Here is a 24,828-nt window from a genome sequence, read left to right as displayed (position 1 = left end):
ATGGCGATAAGGTTTAAATTCCCGCTTAACACCATCCGCCCGTTTTGATTTATGCAAGAAAAAAACATGGCCAAAAAGTGCCTTTTATTTTATTTTGTGGATGTTCAGGCATAAATTTTTTTTTTTCAATCATTTTATAAATAACTTAATTTTCCACACTATACAATAAAATTATAACCGAAAATGGGTTCGTAAGTAGGAGATTTTGAACTTTAAAGCAGTTTTCATAGGCCTTATACATTATTTTTTTCTGGGCTTATAAAAAGAATTATTTAAAAAATAGTCGATTATTTCAAAGGCCAAGATGTATTCTACTCGCAGTATTTAATTAAAGCATCTGAAACATTTCTAGGCGACCAAATTTTCAAACCAAAAACACATGATTTTGCATAACAACGTATGGCATCGACGTAAATAGTTACATATGTAACCTATTTAACTTAATTTTTGTTTCATCACTTTTCATAACTTTGTTGTGTTGAATTGTCATTTTGACGGGTTAATCAAAAGGTGTTCAAAATTAGTGGTACTTTCCGAAAGGAGATTGCCATTCAATTTGATAAGACATTGTGACAAGAGCCATAATAATTCATGGTAAATATACAGTAAATAAGGACACGCTTAATATGCACTTTTTTAAATAAAAAATACACTTTGTATCAATTAGATAACAATGAAAAGTAAGTATTTCAGTTTCCGAAAATGGAGAATAATGAATAGGATTAAAATATTGAAGACAATATTAGTGATTTCTAAACGAAAATCGGAAACAGAAAAATCAGAAAAGGATACGGTCACATCTAGGACTCGAACCCAGGACCCTTGTCTTTCCGGGACACTGCTCTACCACTGAGCTAATGGGACCCTATTCCCCTCGGTCACTTTTAACTGTATCATACTTCGAATAAGAACTACCAACATTGTCTTCATTTTTTCACCGCACATTTTATTGGCAACTATCTTTATGTATGATCGCAAGATTCAACCCGAACTAAATGCTATCTAGACAGTTTAGCCATATTACAATTTGAGGTTTTACTCAATAAAGTTATTCCGAAAAAAAATAAATAAAAAAAATGAATATTATTAAGTTATTTCGTTAAAATTAAAATTGATTGTACGTTTGGCGGCCATTTTTATTGACGCAAAAGATAAAATATGAACCTATAATCCTAATTTAGCTTCTTAGGTTTTTAGTTTTGGTTAAATAAATAAATAATATTATTATGTCACAACATGGCGTAAAGAATTTACTTCAAATTATCTGTTTTTTTTTTTAACAAAATAGCTACTAAAATGCGTTGTTTTCCATTTCCAGAGACTGAAATAATTACTTCTCATTATTATCTAACTGTAAAAAAGTGTTTTAAAATAAAATGTGTATATTAACACACTTTGGGCGGGAAGGCTAGTTTTACCTTTTACGCCAGTCCTACTTGAATGGCGGAAAAGGCAAAGGCATAAGGGTTCCAACAATATGTATATGTATTTAAAAATGTGTACCAAGTCTTCCCCATCTGCAAATTCTTATCTTTTGTTTGGAAGAATATTTAATCAAAAGAAAACTATATTTAAACCTGTATAACAGGTAATTTATCCTTACAGTTATCGCACCGGAAGTGCAAAAGTTTTTTTGTTTTTTTTTGTAATGATTTGTGCGAAAACAACTTTTTTTTGTAATGTGACAAGAAATGTACATTTTTTACAAATAAAACATTACAAAATGGCCCACCATTGACTTCAACTTCAGTTTATGGAGAAGTATTACAAAAATTGACAATAATTTTATAGTTGGGGTGTGTACTCAGACTATGCAAAAAAATTAATTAAAATATATGTATTATATGAACCTTGTTTTTGCACACATGAAATGTGTTATATACTTAGTTAATGTTTATGCACATTTTGATATTACAGTAGAACCCCGTTAATTCGAACCCCGATAATTCGAAAAAACGCGTAATTCGAAATTTTGGCCAAAAAAATTTCCGCAGAAAATTTTATTCATACAAAATTTTTTTTAATTCGAAATTCGTTAATTCGTAATTCGAAATTTATTTTTGTCCGCGCACGAAAATGTGTTCATGTAATTCGAAAAAAATTGATTTTTGCGAAAATAAATCATAATATTTCGTAAATCTGAATCTAAAAGTCAGCCGTGGCGGTAAAACGCCGAAAAATGTATTTTTACGTGGTTATACATCGTTCTAATTAGTATTATTAATTTGTAAATCTGAATCGATTTACACTGAAATGTAGTACTTTTTCAAATTTATTTAGAATATCCGAGTTTGAAGGGCCGAGAAAATACGTTTTACGCGGATATATGTCGTAGTTTTAAGAGTTTACACCAAATATCTGAATTTAAAGGGTCGGCCGCGACGAAACTCGGCCGCGAAATTTCGATTTACGCGTAAAAGTATTGTATATTTACGAATTTATTTCGAATATTTGAATTTAAATGGCACGCTGCGACGGAAATTGGCCGCGAAATCTCGATTTACGCGTAAATATATCGTATTTATTTCGAATATCTGAATTAAAGGGCCCACCGCGACGGAAATCGGACGCGAAATTTCAATTTACGTGGAAATATATCGTATTTTAACTAACTTTACTTCGAATATCCGAGTAAAACAATACGGCGCGACGGAAATCGGCCGAAAAATTTCGATTCACGCCGAAATATGACATATTTTTACGAATTTACTTCAAATATCTGAACTTAAAAGGCCGGCCGCGACGAAAAACTGCCGATAAAATTTGATTTACGCGGAAATATATCATTTTTTTACGAATTTACATCAAATATCTGAATTTAAAGGGTCGGCCGCGACGGAAATCGGCCGCGCATTCTCGATTTACACGGAAATATATCGTATTTTTGCAAATTTATTTCGAATATCTGAATTTAAAGAGCCGGCCGCGACGGAATACGGCCACGAATTCTCGTTTTAAGCGGAAATATATTGTATTTTTACGAATTTAAATACAGATATTTGAAATAAAAAGCCGGCCGCGACGGAAAATTACCGCGAAATCTCGATTTACGCGGAAATATATCGTATTTTTTCGAATATCTCAATTTAAAGGGTAGGCCGCGACCGAAATCGGCAGCGAAATCTCGATTTACGCGTAAATATATAGCATTTTTGCGAATTTTTGAATTTAAAGGGCCCGCTGCTACGGTAATCGGCCGCGAAAATAAAGAAATAATTGGTATTAATACGAATTTACAGCTAAAATACCATCCGGATTTGAAGAGGCGGCCGAGAAAATCAATTTCTGCGTATTTTTTTTTTTTTTTTTTCATAAAATTTCGAATTACGTGGGAATTCGTTAATTCAAAATTTGATTTTTGATGTCCCGTGGATTTCGAATTAACGAGGTTCTACTGTATACTCCTTTTTGAATATTTTTAAAAGCAACAGTTTTTTTTTTACTGTACTGGATTTTGATTTTTGTGAAAACTTTTTTTAAATCCCCATTCAAGGTTGATCACATAAATAAGTCATCGACATTTTGGCACACTAATTGCAATAAAATGCCAACTGAAACTTACAATGATAAAAACTGTTGTTACCTACCCGCATTGCATATTAATACTAGTAATTTTTCTGACACAATACATTTTTACATTAAATAATTTGTGACGAACCACTATTTATTATTATAATTATCATTATTATTATTGTCACACTAGTCCCCTTTAAACACCAACTCTCGGCCCGTAGCAGCTTTTGATCAAATTGTGATTGGCCGTCGAGTTATTTTTGATGACTGATCACAATCTGCCGAGGGCTGAGAATTGGCATTTTGTCACATTTAATTAACGATCAAATTCAACCATTAACAAAATTAATTGGAGTGTTTGACATTTGGACGGTTTACATTCAATGCCGATTCTCGGCCCGTAGCAGCTTTTGATCAGCCGTCAAGCACAATGGTTGTGCTGTTATGCTTAATGACTAATCATAAATTTATAAAAAGTTAAAACGGGGCGAGAATTGGCGTTTTACAGCGACCATTCAAATGTGAAAAATTCTAAATGCCGCCGATTGTCCATTTGTTCGTCAAACACATGTGACAAAGATTGAAACAACCCAACCTAACTAAAAATAATTTTGCTAAAATGTCACAAACGAACGAAAGATTCACAGATAACGATACTAAAATCAATTGAACTAAAATTAAAGCACGCTAACATTATTTGTCTCAATTGTTTCAATTTCAAACACTTTATTCGTCCGTCTCTTCCCGTAATTGCCCAACTTGGGATGCAAACACTGGTAGTACAAAATCATACAAATAATTCCTAAAATAAACGGTCCTATCGAAACGGCAACGATCGGAATGAAAAATGTTGAATTTCTTATCTCGGGTTTCGTGCATAGAATCCAGATCATCGTGCAGACGATATCCTCGAGGAAGCACAGACTGTAATACAGGGCGTACCGATACCGGGTCTTCCCGTCCACCGGCATGATGTAGGTGAATATGTAGACGAGACCCATGATGAGGGAGAAGGTGACTCCGTAGAGGAAGTCGGAGCAGAAGGGGGACTTCTCGAAGAACTGGAGCCAGGCGGCCATCAGCAGGGCGTGGCAGGCGCAGGCTACCAAGGCCCAGTACGGGAACACGTAGGCGATGATGGCGATTGACATTATTCGTGAAACTAGAAAGAGAAGATGGAATAAGTTCTAACGGATAAATTTTGGAAAACGGTTTAGTGTTTTCAATGCAATAAATTTTCATTAAGTCCATATCGATCACCTAGCACACACATGTGTTAAGTGCAATTTGAAAATAAAGTTTATAACAATACTCAAGGTTAATTATAAGATGTGAAGCAACAAAATGGATGTGAATATCCGCTTTTTCTCCATTCTAGATGAAATAAGTCTTGTAAGGTAGCCTTGAAAAATCTATTTACAAAATGAGTAACTTGATGCTTTACAAAACACATATGTAGTGATTTATTTTTGGGGTATTATGCTGTGTTATATACCTCCTTCTTTAGCCAACGTTTTGGACAGCATTACAGTGTCTATCATCATGGCAGATGTTGGCGATGTTTGAATGTGGTGCAGTGCAGACAACCGAATGTGATCAGCAAATATCCTCTTCATTCATTCCCCACAGGAATAAATGAGGTTGAGGGCGACGCCTGAGGTCCTTGACTGGCTCGCAGTCCCCTCTGATCCCCCACCATACGAGAGAAAAGCTGTGATGACATTCATTCCAGATGCTTTTGATAATCACTCCAATGCATCAGTGATCCTCTGTTTCTCCTGCCAAACATTTGCCAGTGACTATGAACATCTACAGGTAGAACACAGTTTGGCGAGCAACTTATCCCGAGTATCTTAGGATACGTTTTAGGCAGACAGTAACTGTTGATAGTCTATTTGGTAATAATTAATAATATTAGAGTGTTCATTATTTTTACCAGTGACAAGGAAGTGCCAGAGCAGCTGCATGAGACTCCCTGCCCACGAGATGTTGTCCTTGTCTTCCTGGGCGAACCTAACAGCGCGCTGATAGGCGGCTAGGCACCAGCCCATGCTCAGCACGGAGGACACCACCGACAGGGTCTGGTGAACTGGAATGGAAAAAAAACATAGTATTATTGTAGGAATTGCAACTGTACAATCGTTCAACTATTCAAAAATACAATGAACCCACATAATCAAGAGAAACAGACAAGCTACACTTATCCGTGAATCTGAAATGCATTAATATGTTTGACAGTCCTGCATTTCATTCTAACATTGTGGGGTGCTGAAGCAAGCGGAGTTTAGTAGGAGGGGGGTTCCAGGCTATTGTAGTAGCATTAGTATTGTCCGCCATCGCTAGCCAGTAAATGGACGGGTGAAACAGAAACAGAGAGTGTAGTTTCATGCTTGAATATTTGCACGAAGCTTGTGAAAGGCTCTTTTGTTTAGTTAATTAGCATTAGCAGCATGTGATGTAGAGATATAAAGCAATTGTCCCTCTACGCATCGTTTTACTCCAAATCTGAGGTTCCTACCAAACTCAACAATACCAGTAGAGCGACTGCAGTACAGTGGAGAAAAGAGTAAAAAAGAGAAAAAAGAAAGTACCTTTGAACTCCTCACGGCCGTCTATCATCAGTGAGAGCTGCAGCACCTGCTGGGGTGCGGCCTCCAAGAAGCACTCGAAGGCTCGGAGAAGGGCCGCGTCGCTGTCCTCGCGCAGCATTAGAGCAAACCATCGCCTCTGTGCCACCACGTCCCCTTCCCGACCAGCAGCGCGAGACTTCAGGGCGTACCTGCAAACAACAATTAATGAATTAATAACCGTTGCGACTCCAGACCGGTGATGGAATGCTCTTGAAGAACTTGCTACCATCAATAAAATAACCCTGATCTGGGTACCAGGACATACTACAAGGTACTGAAGGTAACAAACGGGCTAACAGACTAGCAAGCACAGCTTGCGGGATCCAAGTCAGACGTAGGAGTAACAGCTAGCCACAACTACACATTGAAAGGCAGGTCAAATCCCAACACTGGAAGGAATCGGAGAGACAATCCAAAGTACTACAAGGCGAACCAGGCAACTACTCAATATGGACACTCACTCCTGAGGGAACTGGTGGATTACTAATCGGATACCGTCATCTAAGAAGAAACGTGCAGCTGTTGAAAGTGGAAAACCGCAATAAATGCAGGAAATGAAGATGACGAGACTCTAATTGAGCTATGGTGCCAATGTCCAGCCCTAATGGGAACATGGCTCAGCTACCTGGGAAGACGCATTGTGAAACCAGGAGACACAGCCACATATCCAATGACAAACCTGGTGAACTTTATCGAAGGGACCGGGTTACTGTTAAAGGAATGAGGTAAAATGGGAGATAGCAAAACAGACCATGACCCGAGTGCTCACGGGGACAGTAATAACCGTCTTTGTTTTAAATTTTTTAATTAACACACTTCGGCTGGGAAAGATAGTTCTACCCGTTCGGTCGATTGATGCTTGAGGCCGGGAAGGGTAGTTCTACTTCTTGCGCTGGCCTCATTTGAATGGCAGAAAAGACAGAATTATTCAATGTTTTTACATGAATATTATATACCAATCTCTTTAAGGGGACGGTATCAAATCTCGACTTCAGTACAGTTAGGTATTATTGCTACTTGTAAATGAATCGGTCGGCCGCTAGAACAGCTGCGGTTTCAAAACCAACACCTGCGTCTTTTGAGTAGATAGGGGGATGATTGAGACGGTTTTGATAAAATACGAAATAAAAATACACATGCTTTATAAAATTTATATTTATTTACTAAATAATGGGTACAACTTGACAGAATAAAAATCATACTAGCAAAATAATGGATATACAGTCACATCTTTTACGCCCTGGACCTTTTTTGACGTCTCAGTTTTTTACTCAAAGTCACATAGAATCTAATCGTGTTTTGACTTGGAAAAGATTTTTGGTTCATAAATTTGATTGTATGGTTTGTGTAATGACAATAACTGTTTGTTTTAATATAATATTACCAGAAAGCAATGGGTGTGAAAAAAGGGAAAACGTAAAATTAAGTTACGACAAATATTTTTTGATTATATATTTAGTGCGATAGAAATGGAAAAAAGTTTATTTGTAAATCATGAATGTTATTTGAAAATTTATTTCAATGTTTTTTTTCGTACTCGGGAAAGAATATATTTTACAATATTAACTTAGATATACAAAAAAGTAGAATGAAGTACATAAACTAAGAAAAAAACACAGTCTAAGATAGATATAAAGAAGTTGATAAAAATTGATATAAAATTATCTAAATGTCTTGGTTAAAAATACTTTTTTCATGTTTTTAGCATAATATCCTCGAAAAGTGCCAAAACTTTGGCTTTCTTTGTGGTTAAGGCTATTAAAAAAGTTTTTTGTACATTGTATAAAATACACTATAATTCTTACTATGCATGTTACCGGTAATATATTATTATATATTTATTTTCTCTCTCTCTCATATATATATTTATATATATTTTTTTAAATAATTTATTTATAATACTACTATGTACCCGGAATTAGCCATCAACGAAATTCAGTGCATTTATCAATGGATCTGATAGACATTGTTCCCAATCTTAGCGACAGTTTGAAAGGAATCGGTAGAATCGTTGAAAGCACCTTCACACTAGTCTCGCAAAGTCCATCTCCAAACTCCGTAATCCAGATTTTGCACCAAATCGGCAGAAAACTCAAGAAATTCAAGCTGGATGCTGAAGTTATGACGTTAGATCAGAGTTCAATGCACATCCAAACTCCTTAATCCCGATTTTGAACCAAATCAATAGAAAACTCGAGAAATTCAAAATGGATGCCAACATTATGTTTTTTGACGTTAGATCCGAGTTCAATGCACATCCAAACTCCCTAATCCCGATTTTGAACTAAATCGGCAGAGAACTGAAGAAATCCAAGATGGATGCTGAAATTATGCATTTTGACATTAGATCCGAGTTCAATGCACATCTAAACTCCCTAATCCTGATTTTGAACTAAATCGGTAGAGAACTGAAGAAATCCAAGATGGATGCTGAAATTATGCATTTTGACATTAGATCCGAGTTCAGTGCACATCCAAACTCCCTAATCCCGATTTTGAACTAAATCGGTAGAGAAGTGGAGAAATTTATGATTGATGCCGAAATAATGCATTTTGAAATTAGATCCGAGTTCAAGCCACCACCTACTCCGTTTTACCGACTTCGATAGAAAAAATTTGTAGAAAACGTGTCCATCGGAATGATGTATTTTGACAAACCTTATTCTTCTTTTCCTCCAGTGGAGCAGTCTCTTTCGGCGCTGTAGGCGCGAGTCCCTTTATTATTTCCCATTTATGTGCCCCTTTATTATTTACGTATTGGTACCTGAAAAAGGTAAAAAAAAGTTGTGACCGTAAAACAAGTTTCAAATTATATATTACAAAATAAATAATATTTAATTTCCACTTACCCCTTGGCTATAGCACCAATCTGCTCTGGATTCCTATTAGAAATTTGAAAGTTGACCGAGGACTGGAGAATAAACAAAATAAGCGTGCTCTCACTTCCGAATTCACCTCGAGACTGACAGTGACTAGCGGTGTTCGGTCAAGCCATGTACAATGATTTCATCCATAGGATTTTGTATGACGGAAAATAATTGAAATATTCGGGAAGTTTAATTGAATCACAACAAAAATCCATATATGTTAAAGTGTTTTTTATTTATTTAAAATGACCTGTATCATATTTACTTTGAGATGACCGATGGATTTAAAAAAAAAAATCTCTCTGATAGGAGCTATTCTGCTTCCAGCGAAGGCATTTTTGAAGTTTTACGTAAAGTTGCAATGTGTATTTCATATAGAATAAAAAAGTTTACAATAAAAAAAGTTAATTCACTGGTAACATAAGACATTTTTCTAACTACCCCTATAGAATTTTTAGATAAATTATTAGTGGTATTCCTTTTACTAGGTAAATACAAAGTGATGTTTAGCGCTATTTATGATACTTCCCCCTTAAAGGTCCCAACTATGTGTGCATAATTATCGAATCGTAATGCAAGTCTTTTTTAAAATTCATTTTCGTGCCTTTCGTTCACATCGGTATTTCAACAAAAAGATAGTATATTATTTGTTAGTGAAATAATTAAATTCCTGGAATGAGGGTTTTTATGACCGTGAAACCCGATTCGAATTTCTTTCTCCGTTCCGCACCCATTCGACTCCTATGTGCAAGCGAGCGAGAGATGTCGGGCGTATTCAAACCTTTATTTTCGCCCGGACTAAATGTAGCGCCAGCGCAAAAAATACCTGGCTGAAATGTGTTAATTACCACACTGTCGGGGGAATACGGTTGCACATGGGGGCTAGTAAATGGGCCTATTTTCCGAGTGCTTAAAGGGGACTATGCAGACTTCCATAACAATAAATTCAAATATTACCTCAATGCATCGACGTATCGAAGGATCGGCGCCATTTGAAATATGAGTACAAAAACCCGTAGAATCTTCTGTTTTGTCATGGTCTTCGATATGGAGTCATGTTTGTCTTTGTCCTGGGCGTACCTGCAATATTCATTCAATTCATTATTATTAAAAATGTAATAGACAAATTAAATTATAGTGAAAATGCTCACCATCTCTTGCCAGAAATATTAAACGATTTCGATAAGCTTTGATATTTTTTTAATAGATGGTGCTAGTACCTGGAAAGGAAGTATGAAAATTATAATGACTTGATGAAAATGCAAAGAGGCAATCAATTTACATGAGAAAATGTCTCCATATTACAAGAGATTAAAATAATAATACACTGTCCTTAATAATATTGACCACATTATATAAACAGATACATCTATCATATCATATGTACGTCATGTACAAACTTTTGCAATTGCAACTAAAAAAAGATAAAAGAAATTAAATAAAAAAAAACAAATATTGTCAGGGAGCATAATTATTATTAAACAAATAAATAATAACAAACATATATATTATATAGATTCAAATTAAATAGGTATTTAAGATGGTCTTTTTTCACAATCAAAATTATTGTCAAGTATATATTGGGCTGAAATTAGCATTATTTTTTGGCTGAAGGAAATGCTGACTACTAACATTACAAAAGTGGCTATTCAAGAGTTAAGAGGTTACTCCACATCCGTTCCATTCCCTTTTTTGTGTGAATACCGCATTAGAGTCCGCAGCCATCTGCCATAAAGACCTGGATAAACCTCATCCCGTGAACGCGGGAACCCCGGCTAAGTCACCAATTGTTGCGTACCACTAGGGATGACCTACGGCTGAGGTGTTGCTGTTACAATAAATGGTTTCCCGGACAGCAATACCAATACACACCTCCCAAATTTAATGTATTTTATTATCAAAGAAATGCATCATTATGTGACTCGGAAAACACTTAAAGAAACTCATCTATACATTTTTTCAATGTATACAAATACACATTTGTTGAATGTGTAAATGATTATAAATGTCAATGCCTTCAATTATTTGTATAATGTTTTCAATGTGTACAGATACTTGAATATATAAAGATAATTCAGTCAATATTATCACTCTACAGTAAAAATTCTTTATTCTGCATAATAAATAAATTCTTAGAATTGAAAACAAACTCTCTCCTCTCAAGTATGTCTTAAGCCTACAAAATTTATCATAGGAAGTGATAATACTATCTTGTCAGAACATCGATGGGTTTATTGATAACATGTGGCGAATTTGTTTAGAGTAAACAAATATAATGTGTCTATTTGCATTTTTTATCCATTATTTCTGGCTTTCACCCTTCAAAGGTGTTCTTGGTCATCATTTAAAATTATGGAGAAATGAAAGGTTAGATATTAATTTTATTTAAATAGGCAAATTTCAAAATTATAATGAAAATTGGAGTCGAGTTCAGACTTAGAAGAGATGAGATGTTGAATGGAGGAGAGGCAATTTTAGATAAGGCGTGATAAGAAGAGAGGATATTTGTTTAGAGAGGGACAACCAAAAAATATGTGATCTAAAGTTCCCACTTCTAGACCACAGAATGTACAATCTTGGGAGTCAATGACGTGAATTTTAAAAAGGTGCAAAGGAACGGAACAATGTTCGATCCTCATTCGAATGAGTGAAGAAATTTCTTTTATGGAAAAATGGAGGAATTGCTGAAACCACGGTTTTTATGGGATAGTCGTTTGTATTGAGGCATAGCAGGCTCCCTTGGATTGACTAGCAATGTGCCAATACTCTGCCCAAACATTGCGGGATCTATCTTTGATGATGGAAAAAATGTCAGATAGGGGAATGTGGTTTACGAGGGTAACAACAGGGTTGGACGCTCCTTGTTTTGCCAAGGCATCCGCAATATCATTACCCATGATACCAACATGTCCAGGAATCCAACTCAGAGTTACAGTTTTACCAGAACTGTCTATTTGCATATTAAAATTACATATTTTAAAATAAAATTATACCCAATGTTATTATAATCATACTTTTAATGTCATGCAACACAAAATGTTTTTTTAAACTTAGGGTATTTCACCTTCTCTTCGTAAACTGTTAAGTAACTATGTACTTATCAAAAATTTTATATGATCTTGCATCCATTTTAAAAATAATTCATGTTTCGCGCCGTTATCGTAACAAATTATTTCTTATTTTTTGAACAAGATAAAAGTGAAGTTACAGTTTTCTTACAAATTCCCGAAATAAAACGAATGTGTATTCGAAATATTGAGTTCTCTCAATTTTTCTATGATTGGAGTAAAAAATTAAGTAAAAATGTAAGTAGGATTGTTGACAACATTTGATATTAAAATTTTATTATTTAGAAATAGTAATGATTATTTTAAATACGTACACCGGAAAGATAATTTTATCTAGTCTCTAAAACAGTATTTGTTTTTACGGAAAATTTAAAATAAGATGTACATAGCGCATTTGAAATACACAGAAAACATTGCAAACTGAACAAATGTGATGTTTTTAATGATATCACCACATACAAGTCCCAATTATTACCCTCAACTGTCTGAAACGCTTCAGAGACTATGGCATCCCCAATTGAGGTATGTTGTGGACAGGGGAAAGAGATTGGGAAGAGGAAGGTGGGGAAGCACCTGGCTGTTCATACTGGTAACCAAATACAGTTAAAGCAATTTCAAGCGACGTTTCAATTCTGAATGATGGTCTTTTACGAGAGTATCTTCCACTCGGGGGAATATGTTGCAAATATACGATATATAATTTTTAATTAATAATTGACGGCCGGCATAGTCCAGTGGTAACGCATTGGACTGCCATTCCGAAGGTCGCGGGTTCGAACCCGGCGTGCGCAAATAAATTTTATTTGATTAATTTGTGTTATTTCACAATTAATTAATTAATTAAAATAATATATAGTATATTTGCGGCACGTTCCAGAGTGGAAGATACTACCAGTATCGCCCTGGTGTAAGACCACCATTCAGAATTGAAACGTTGCTCCAAATGGCTTTAGCCGTGTTTAGTGACTAGATCTGAATAGCCAGGTACTTCCCCACCTTCCTCTTTCCCTTCCCCACTTACCTTCAGCCTCACAACATCCCCCAATTGGGGATGCCATAGTCTCACTGGCTCCAGACGGGAGCAGTTGGGACTCTTGTGAGGTATAAAAAAAATAAAAAAATAAATAAAATTAATTTTTCCACGCCGGGATTTGAACCCACGAGGACATACGGAGGACATCCTAAGTAAATAGGCACTTACTTAACCGGTAGCATTACTTAGTGATGGAAAAACAAGCCATATACGCTACTTGACATGAAGTACTAATCGACAGTTTACTTAGAGTTGGTGAAATACGCCCTTAACATAATTAAATTATAGCTTATAAGCATTATTTTTATAAGCAATAATTGTTCGCCTGAAACACTCATCCACATTGAAAAAATCTCCTGATAAAAAATACATGGCGTCATGTATTTTTTATCAGGAGATTTTTTCAATGTGGATGAGTGTTTCAGGCGAACAATTATTGCTTATAAAAATAATTGTTATCCTTTGTGCTATGCATAAATAAAATCTTGTCTTTAAAACATTAATTTATCAAAAAAATAATAGCTTATAAGCATAATTAAATTATGGAACATTGAACACGAAAACCAAGTGAAATCAAAATGATACAACAACATTCAATAAAAATGGAATGACAAAAAAACGTGCAAAACCTTATTGTCATATTTTATGATCCCACAATTAAAATATTAACATAAAATAAAATACTTTTTTGTTTTAAAACCACGATATTTATTAATTTAAGAACCGACCGGTTTCGCTTTACTTAAGCATCATCAGGGTACAAATTAATACTAAACAAGAAGTACATAATGTGTGTATATATATAACAAAATATAGAGGGAGACAACATGATACAAATATAAGCAACACAAAGACGGTCATAAAATACATTAACATAAGTGCACAAGTAATGGAAAAAACCGCCAGATAATTATGTAGACTAATGGGTTATACCAATAAATTGGGAGAAACAAAGCATCAACTGGCATGGTGGTAAGGAGGTAAGGAGAACTGGGAATTTTTTTTATGGGTTTATTGGAAACAGACCTAATATTGGACTACTTGATATGTCTAATTGATTATTAAGTATCTGACTTTTGGTTTTTACAGCTTTTTTAATTTCTAGTGCCTCTAAGTTGTTTAGTCTGTTACCATGCCCGTTTTTATGTAAGATGTTAGCACCGGTGCTATGACAGAATGTATGATCTTTATCGATCAAATGATTTGCGAATTCGGAAAAACCGTTATTATTGAGGCAACGAAGATGCTCCTTTATCCTAATATTAACATTACGTGATGTCTTACCGATATAGAAAGCCGAACAATTATTACAATTTAATTTATAAATCCCCGAATGACTTAATTTATCGTCCTTATCTTTAGAATTAATTAGAAATTTACCTATATTGTTATTGGTATAAAAGGCCGGTTTGACTTCAGAAGGAAGGTTTTTTACACTTAAGGTAGAAAAGTGATTAATGAATAAAATTCGCCGCCATTGATAATTAATATTATTATCATTGATTTGAGGACAAGGACTAGCGAAGAGGAAGCGATTAATGGCTATTTGTTTTAGTTTTTTATTTAAGATTAAATCTATAAAATTTGATTCATAGCCATTATTTACTGCTATGTTTTTAATTAGTTTTAGTTCACTATCAAAATTACTATCGGACATTGGAATTGTGACTAAACGATGGACCATTGAATGGAATGCGGAGTGCTTATGTGAAATAGGGTGATTGGAGGTGCTGTGTATGACAACGTCAGTATAGGAGGGTTTACGAAAAATGTTAAAATTAATTCTGTTATTAACGATCGATAAGGTAAGGTCTAAAAAATTTAAGGTTGAATTTATGCCTATTTCTAATGTGAATTTAATCTTATTATGAAAAGAGTTTATAAGATTGAGGAAGGAATTCAGTTGACGCTTAGTCCCTGTCCATATACACAAAACATCATCAACGTATCTTTTCCAGTACAAGACATTTTTAATAAGATGTGAGGTACTAGATAAAATTTTATTCTCTAAGTTATCCATGAATATATCAGCAATCAGAGGACTGGTAGGGCTCCCCATAGCTAGGCCGTCACGTTGCTGATATATAACATTATTAAATTGAAAATAATTTTGATTCAGGCATATATTAAACAAGGAAGTTAAATCTTTTATAAAATCTATAGAGAGATCGAAACTATTTAATAAATCAGAAATTAAACATTTACTCTCTTCTATGGGAACATTGGGGAACAAATTTATAACGTCAAAAGAAATTAGTGTAGAATTACTAGGGAGAATCATATCTTTCAATTCTTCTACTAATGAAAAAGAGTTTTTAAGGGTATGTTTAGGTGAAAAAACATTGGTATTTTGAAACACATTAGTAATAACGGATGATATTTTAAAATTTGGGGCATTACAACATGAAACTACTGGCCTGACGGGGCAATTATTCTTGTGTATTTTAAGGAACCCATATAATTTAGGAGTTTTGGGATTTTTAGTTAAAAATTTAACTTTGTGATATGATTCATCTTTGAATATTTTAGTTTTACATGCTTGAAGTGTTTGTTTCACATTTTCTTGGAACTTATTGGTTGGGTCTTTCGCAAGTATTGCGAAATTGTCACTGTCAATGAAGTCCGCCACTTTAGAATTATATTCATTTCGAGGGAGTATGATCACTGTATTCCCCTTGTCCGCTTTCGTGAGGATCAAATCTTTAAAAAAGCTGTAAAAACCAAAAGTCAGATACTTAATAATCAATTAGACATATCAAGTAGTCCAATATTAGGTCTGTTTCCAATAAACCCATAAAAAAAATTCCCAGTTCTCCTTACCTCCTTACCACCATGCCAGTTGATGCTTTGTTTCTCCCGATTTATTGGTATAACCCATTAGTCTACATAATTATCTGGCGGTTTTTCCATTACTTGTGCACTTATGTTAATGTATTTTATGACCGTCTTTGTGTTGCTTATATTTGTATCATGTTGTCTCCCTCTATATTTTGTTATATATATACACACATTATGTACTTCTTGTTTAGTATTAATTTGTACCCTGATGATGCTTAAGTAAAGCGAAACCGGTCGGTTCTTAAATTAATAAATATTGTGGTTTTAAAACAAAAAAGTATTTTATTTTATTAAATATGTCAAACCACAAAGTGATTGCTTTCTACAATAAAATAAAATGTTAACGTTGAATTGGGAATCCACATTTCATGAAACAGATTAAAGGTCTTGTTTGTATACAGACAAAACAATTTATTCATATTGCATATATACAGGCGCAAACAAATAATTCATCTTAGTATTTTAAAGCATAACTTGCAAAAAGTGTGTTTTAAATTATCAATTATTTTAAGTAAACCTTTACTGATTTCTCTTCGAGACATATTGGCGTATACACATAAGTTTATATTTTAAAAATACTTTGATATACTACCCGAAATAGCTTAGACACTTGGTTAAACCTGAAATGTAAGTTTTCAGCTCAGGCATGGAGGCAACATCCAAGCCAGTGCTAAGTTACTCTCTTAGAAGCTGGACGTACTGTACTGTGCCCACAGATACTGCAATAGTACACAACTGCTGTCCCAGAAAACAAATTTAATTGTTCGATGCAATCGAATTCTCGCTCGTGTTATGGCAAAACGCCGTATCTCCAAAAAGCTAGTTTTGAGATAAGTGACCTTAAACTTTTTTGGACATTTTATTATATTCCCTGCAAATTAAGAGTGGCAGCAACTTCAAATTTAGTGAAAGGTTAGATTAAATGTTCATTTATAATATTGTTTAAAAAAATATACTAATAAGTAGTTTGAAATACATGACATTTGTTTTTTTTTTAAAACATTTCTAATTAATTCTTAATTTAAATAGTTTTTTAATTTTTTTATTTATTCTTAAATAAATTAGTATTATAAAAGTATAGTATATTGTCCTCCACGCTAGGTTATTATTACTAGGTTGTTATTACTCTTAGTTTGCGAGAAAATTAACAAAATGTCCAAAAGAGTTAAGTGTGAGGGCAATACGCTGTATTTCATACAGCGTATTGGGCGCACTATACCGATTCTCCACGGTAACAGCATTATAATGGCAAAACAGTGTAATTGTGGGGTTGTCCTGGCAGAATGCTGTATTTTACGTTGCAATGTTCTGTCAACACACTAATGTTTTTTAGGCAGTTACAGCATTGTGCCATTGTCAATTCCTTGGGAAGTAATCACAATTAACAAATAAAAGTAAGTTTAAAAGATGTAACTCGACGAATGGAATTGATTAAGCGCTGTAACGCCAAATGTTTCTACAGGTAACGGCATTTTGCCATAACACAGGCGTTAATATTAAAGTCAAACTTAATTATGAATTATTGCTAGTCACTGATTTCAGAAATCATGCAAAGCGAAAACTGCACAGAGGACAAAATAAGAACTGCTGTTAATTTGAATGTCAATGATTTTGTTAAAGAAAATGATTGGATGCGAGAAAGATTAGAGATGGACAGGGAGAAGGGCGCGAACACAGATGTACATTAGTGGGCAAAAGTCTCACAAGGAATGGCAGTTTACCGACTACAGTGACCGGCAATCAACGATGGAAGAGAAATATTCGACTCTATATTTCCGTCACTGCTGTAAATCAGAACAATTTTTTTACATATTAATTGTCAGTCATTTTGTTAATTTTCAATCATTTGACAGTTTTCAATTATTATTAAAAAAATCAATAATTTTTTAAAATTTATTACATACATACAATTTTACTATATATTTGTATATAGACCTGTTAAAAAACTACATTACATCGACTTTCATTCCACTCCATATCTCATTCCAGTGCAGAGATATTGAATTAAGTATTCCTCGGACATCCCTGACTATTCTACCATTTAAACCATTTTCCAAACACTTCTGGAACTAATAAGAACAAACTTTGAAATTTCCATAGAAATCCATCGACTACTTTTCGAGTTTTGCAAGCACAAACATCCGCAGGCTTTTATATATATATATATGTTTTTAAAGAAAATACAAAAAAAAATAATCATACGAAGGTTGTAGTGCACTCTTATAAGTAAGTTATTGACAATTCACTATGAGAATAAAAGAAAAATTAAATTAAAGTTAATTAATTAACATATTTATACATGACAAGTGTTGAATTATTACAATATTTCATTGAAAAAGAATATAATACTAATAAATTTAAACAAAACAGAACAAGACACAGAAAAATTAAAAGGTAACGGCAGTGGCAGCTACTAGTAGTAGGTTCTAGAAATTCAATACATGCAAAGAGCATCACATTGGAACCTACAAATAAGACAGTGAATGTACGCTGCATCTACCCATCTAACTACTCGGAATCGCCGGTTAAGTCAGCCTACGTCAGTCTTACAAGTGAGTCAGTTCCATTCAAGCGTCCAGCTAGAACTGACGGCGGGAGACACCGACTTCATCGCCATGATCATGGACCACGGATTAACATCACAGTGATGTGACCTACATGCACCCCATCTTGATGCTCATCAACTACAATGAAGACATTGTCATTCATCGTCAGCAACAACTGTGACTCTATTTGGACTCTCTAAATCGACGACCTCAATAAAGCCGCTGCTATGATACCACTTACATCTTTCATTACCACATCCTCAAAGGTCTATAATGGGAATCGTACCCAGGATCTGTCTTACTGGACCAATGCTTCTAAAGACTCGGCCATTGAGACCTAATTATTTTACGTCATTTTTGTATTAAAAGTGAGATCGACAAAAATTATATGTATGGTAATAAGTTGAGTATTTAAGCAATAGATGGCGCTAGTCATAAAGCTTACTCCAGAGTCTGTCAGATGTAACCGATTGTAACAGAGTGTTACGCTAGAGTTTAACAGATGCTTGTGAGGTTATAGTGACAGGGAACAAGCTTCTCGAACCAGATAATTACCAACCCTCGGGTAATGAACATTGTAGCTAAATCCAGACCTATTATTTGTAACGTAAGTAAACAATTATAAGTAGAACGTTTTACTTTTTAACAAAGAGTTCCCAACACAGAAATCTGCTAAGTAAGACAGATATAACATAAAATAATTAGGTCCCAATGGCCAAGTGGTTAGAGGCATTGTCCCGGTAAGACAGATCATGGGTTCGATTCCCAGTTGAGACAGTTACCTTTTTATTTTTCTGTGTCTTGTTCTGTTTCATGTTTCGTTTAGATTTATTAGTATTATCTTCTTCTTCAATTACCCATTTACATTGATGGGTATAAACTGCAAAAGTTATTCCAATAAAATTGAATATACAATATTGTTTGCATGGTATAAGAAAATTGAATCTACAATATTGTTTGCATGGTATAAGAAAATTGAATATACAATATTGTTTGCATGGTATAAGAAAATTGAATATAAAATATTGTTTGCATGGTATAAGAGAATTGAATATACAATATTGTTTGCATGGTATAAGAGAATTGAATATACAATATTGTTTGCATGGTATAAGAATAATGTTTGATAAATTGTTGTGGATGACAAATTTATTTATTTTAAGGAACATTTTTAATATTAATTTAATATACAAAGGAGGATGGAAAAGAATCATACGTATTATAAATGTTTACAAATGGTTGATTTGGTAATATACAACTAAGTATTTAGTGGATAGATTGTTGTATTAGTGTAATCTAATAGTAACATGTATTGCGTAGGAGATAACCATTTCTAGGACTGAATCGTGTACAAACTGACTTAACCACAATAAAAAACAAACATCTTAACCACATTGTTGTGTTTTACCATCATTGAAATGATAAGAATTATTTTACACAAACGGAAATGACAAAATGCATAAAATAGTAATTATTTAATGCTAAAGCCTCCGACATTTTGCAATTTACTGCGCTTAGGAGAGAATGGTCAAAATACAGATTCTGTGGAAAATATATTCACATTACATTTGAATCCAGATAAATTTGTTGTTTTTCAGTGAATTTTAAAATACAATACTATTCTTGAAAGCAGATGAAGGACTCTTTCAGATTTTAGTATTTAAATGGTTTTTGAGATAGTATTGTGTTTACACACAGATGTAGAAAATTATGGTGCCCTAGTGGAAATAAACAGTGGCTAGAGTTAGTCCGAGGAAGATTGTGGATAGACTGCGTGGAAGAGGACTGGAAGGACTGAGGACTGCCTGGTGGCCAGTGACTAGGAACCGCAGTCAATGCAGAGCATTTATGGAGGAAGCCATCTCACCCTCGGATGAACACAGCGATTGAAAAAGTTCAGCAACCTCGTCACTTCATGACTCAGAGAGACATCATTCATGCAGTCTTTTGAACTTACAATGCTCACTTACCAAGGTAATCTGGATTGAGAGATTATGATGATAAAAGTAATCATCGGGTATTGTCTGAGATAAAATTAATATTAATATGTAGAAATATGTACACGGATTATAATATTATTTAGATAAGGAATAAATACTCGTAAACAATGCCAGTAGCCTATCATTAAAAAATAAATATATTATAAATTATTACGGTATTCTCTCAGTAATCCGCCATTCCAAAAACCGGGCAAGCGTCAAATTAGCAAAAATGGCAGATTATAGTGCATACTAGCGATGAGTCGTTCATGAACGAGCTGCACAAATGAGCTAAGAGTTGTATAGTCGTAGCGCCATTCAAATTATGAAATTATTAATTGTCCTTACATACTCAGAGACGTGAACTGCATCTGACAGTCCAAAATCTGGACTTGGAGATATGTACACCTACTAACTACCTAGCTTCTTATTTTTCTAGTGGTATAAGGTGGCGTACCGGTACCAAGAGTCGTACGATCATTCATACGCTTATGCTGGGACTTGTACCGGGGGGGCCGTATCAGGTGTGCTGTATTCTCTTTGCTCCCGTTCAATTGAGCTGTCGTTCAATTGAGTCCACTCTTCGAACCGTACGAAAATATTGAGCTGGTGCAGTGGCTCCTGTTTTTAATAAAATGAGTCATGACCCATCAATAGTGCATAATACAAATATAAACACGAACAAACGATTTAATTTCTCGATCGCTGTCGTAAAATTTTCGCCTTGCGCCAGCTGATTCTATTTTCACAATAACTTACTTCTTTTATGCGAAGCAATAATTTATAAATTGTACCGTATTATCAGATAATGTATTTATATATTCATAAAAAATCCTATTATATTATATAATCTACCATAAGTAGTCTTCTTAGAAAAGACAGTTATATTCAGATAAAAGATTACTTAACCTGTTAACCGGGGAGTTCAGTTTTGAATTACGCAGCATATAACGGGCGCGAACTCCTTCACTAGGACGTATCAATACGTCACGCCCGGTGGACGTTAATTTTATTTTAATTTTTTATTTATTTATGCATTAAAAAAAGTGAAAACATCAAATTAAAAAAATAGAATATTTACAAACAATTATAAAGATTACAAAAAAATATAAAAAAGGTTATAATTACAGAACAATAAATAAAAGCACACAGATAAAAGAGAAACATTGAGGTTAAAAAATTAAAATAAGTAAAAATTAAAAACTCAATTTCCGTGTGATATGTTTGGAAATATACGTCCCGCTTGTTCCAGGGCGCAACATATATTTCAAGGACGTATTTATACGTCCTACCCGTACTCGATACTGTTTACGTTTGACGTATATATACGTCCCGCCCGGTTAACAGGTTAATAGTATCTTTAACCTCTCAGGCAAATTTGTTCGTTTTTGGGAACAGCTCATATGTTCTCGTAGAAATCATTGTATCTCCCTTACTCTCATGGTGAGAAATATGATACAAACGGTGTTAGAAAGAGAAAACACCACACTTTATATTCAAATTTCTTTAATTATGTTTATATGAAATGATAAAAAAAATGACATGACAATAACGATTGTAATTCATTTATAATAGTCTAATAAAAAGCGTGTTTTTATATACATTTTTTCATCACTAATTTTAGTTACAAAAAACGTAAAGTAAGTCATTTTTAATTACGTTTACTTCCATTAAAAAATGTAATTTAAAAAAAAATTTATGTTTATTTCTAAAAATAAAATTTGAAAGCGTATTTCACCATCTTTCAACAGTTTTCAGATTCATTCCGAAACATGCATAGCGAAAATACTCGGACGTTCTGACAGAATATGCCAGAGGCCTGAGGGATTAAGGATACGCTGGCGATCAAGAGGTTATAGTTAAGGCGTTATGATAATGCTTGCGAGAAAATTTCATTTTTAAACTTATTTAAACAAAAAACACATTCGGCGCACTACTGAGTTCGACTTACGAATATCAGCGAAATAAAGTTTTTTGTTGCAACTAGTAAAAATAAGGGCAGATTATTAATAGTATTTTTCGGATAATCAACGATGGATTACTGACAGAGTAGGAACTGTATTGAAAGAGTCAATTAATTTTTTTCTCTTTCTGGGGTCAATGTCATTATCTTTTCATTTGCATACTTGCTGGAAGCAGATGCATCAATGAAATGAAAAGGATTACTGGGGCCAAAAATACTGATTTAAACCAGCAAACTTCTCATAATATGTAATTAGTTGTGTGACATGGCTACTAACCCAAATGAAAAAAACAAATTTGGCAGTCTTTGAATGCAATGTACCTACTTCGCAAAAACTTTGGACCTACACTAATAAACAGGGTTAACCATCGACATACTAATTTTTATTTGTTACATCTGTGCATATTTCAGATGGATTCTTACTGTGCATTGATTACTGATTCTTATTTCATTCTTACTGATTCTTATTGCACCTCAAAAGAAACACTTTTCCTACTTTTATATAGATTTCATACCCCCAAGGAAGACATGGCACGACCGAGTGAATCAGATACTTGAGTCGGGCCATGTCAAGAGTCAGAATAATAGAAGAGTATGTATGAATGTGAATGAGGTAAGGAGTGTGTGCCAAGACCGAGTTGTTTGGCGGTCCGTCCTCTCTGCCTACCCCTGCGGTAAACGGCGTGATGGTTTATTAGTTAGTTAGTCGATTTTATTATAATCTACCCAAGTGAGGTGAGTTTTAGCGGCCGCATAGCAGCTCAATATGCCGCTGTGAAAGAAATGCAGCTGCCCAATCTTGGCATCGGGTATGCTGATGAGTTAATGTACGGAAATTGACAGTTAAACACGCCACATGAAAAGTAAAAAAAAACAAGGTTAAATACGTTAGGTTAGTTTTTTTATCAATGCTTTTAATTACTTTTTAAAGGTTTGTTAAATTGTCATTGCGTTGAGTTATCGTGGAATCCTGATAAAATAGTATAATATGTGCAAATTAAGCGTATTCCTATTTTCTATATATTTACCGAAAACAGATTAATCAGAATTATAAACATGAACTCGAAAATCTAATTGATCACAAGACCATTGTAAGATTCTGTAGGACGCAAATACTAATGCGATGGGCCGTACACATTAAAAGAATGTTAGATGAGAGGACATTATGAGTGTGTGGGTGCTCCGGAAATGACCAGTGCCCAGAGTTGAACTGGGGAAGAGGTGGATAGCCTGATGTAATTACGTGCGATGGTCAGTTTTAGTTAGTTTATAATTTGGGTAATATATCACTATTAATTTGGTGCTTGGTTAAATACAAGACTTTAATAAATAAATTAACTAAACCTACATTTTGTAATAAAAGCGGAAGTATTAAAAAACGGAATTGTGCAAAAAAAATGGTGTCTAAGTTAGCAAATTTTCGCGTACATTAATATGTAGGAAATTGATATTAAATGGTACTATTTTCTATAATCGTAAATGCAAAGGTGTTGTTTATTGTCATTAAGATAAAAATTAAAGAAAAATCAATTAAAATATACCAATTCAAACAAATAAAAAATATATCGCATAACAATAATTTCATTGTTTACTAATTCAAACAAACAGTAGAAATTGCACAGTGATAATTGTTAAAATTCAATGTTTTCTGAAAACTCCCAGTTACACAATGAGGAAATGACGACTCAAGGATTTATCAGGACGTAAATAAACCGTAAAAGTTGGCTGAAACTTACATTTTGATAGACACTGCCGTGTTGACAAAGGCTGGGAAAAGAATAAAACCAACGGTCCAAAAGAACGCAGACACTTCGCCATTGATGTAATATCTCACTGCGATATTTATATCTATTCCGACGTCCACTAAATGGCTAATAATTGAAACAACAAAGGCTATGATATCCAAATCGGATATGTGTATGTTGGATGGAACCCTGTCGATTTCGTCGACCGCGGGGCCATTAGGCAACATCTTCTTTGCGGCCTTAACGCGTTCTGCCATGTTTAAAGTTTTCTCCAGCCTTTACAGATAACAAAATAATCAACAATAATTTAAAAAAACATAATCGCGGGCGCCATCTGTCACATTCGCACGTCCTGCCGTTTTCCATAGAAGTGTGCAGAATACAGATAGCACAGATTCTACGCTTTTAGTGTTTCACACCATCGAAACATTTCGATAATCGAAATATCTGATTTCGAAACATCACGACGATCTAATGAAATTTCGAATCCATCTAAGAGGTAATTCAAATAAGATGTTATTTGGCTGAGTGGATAAATACAACAGGTTACTGTCAAGGTAACGCGACGACTATTCCTCTGCTAGCTTTATCAAGTTCTTATCATTGCAAAAACAAAATTTTACAACTTATGAGATTAGTTAGAATC

General features: G+C 34.2%; 1 protein-coding gene across 2 annotated transcripts; it reads right to left on the bottom strand.

Moving 5' to 3' along the window:
- Nucleotides 1-3,927: 3,927 nt before the first annotated feature.
- On the bottom strand, nt 3,928-24,532 carry LOC149410120 (XK-related protein 6-like). 2 transcript variants are annotated; one of them, XM_089648563.1, is made up of 6 exons: nt 24,174-24,532; nt 17,671-17,733; nt 9,968-10,090; nt 6,105-6,292; nt 5,450-5,602; nt 3,928-4,675 (listed from the first exon to the last, which is right to left on the bottom strand). In XM_089648563.1, the coding sequence occupies exons 1-6, from the start codon at nt 24,437-24,439 to the stop codon at nt 4,191-4,193; spliced, it is 1,278 nt and encodes a 425-aa protein (XP_089504689.1). In that variant the 5' UTR covers nt 24,440-24,532; the 3' UTR covers nt 3,928-4,190. The 2 variants fall into 2 exon arrangements, with proteins under 2 accessions (XP_089504689.1, XP_089504690.1); XM_089648564.1 differs by lacking the exon at nt 17,671-17,733.
- Nucleotides 24,533-24,828: the final 296 nt, after the last annotated feature.

This window comes from Hesperophylax consimilis, chromosome 28, assembly GCF_061612785.1.
Source record: "Hesperophylax consimilis isolate HC1 chromosome 28, BYU_Hcon_1.0, whole genome shotgun sequence".
NCBI classification, from domain to species: domain Eukaryota; kingdom Metazoa; phylum Arthropoda; class Insecta; order Trichoptera; family Limnephilidae; genus Hesperophylax; species Hesperophylax consimilis.
This window is presented reverse-complemented; position numbering and strand designations above follow the sequence as displayed.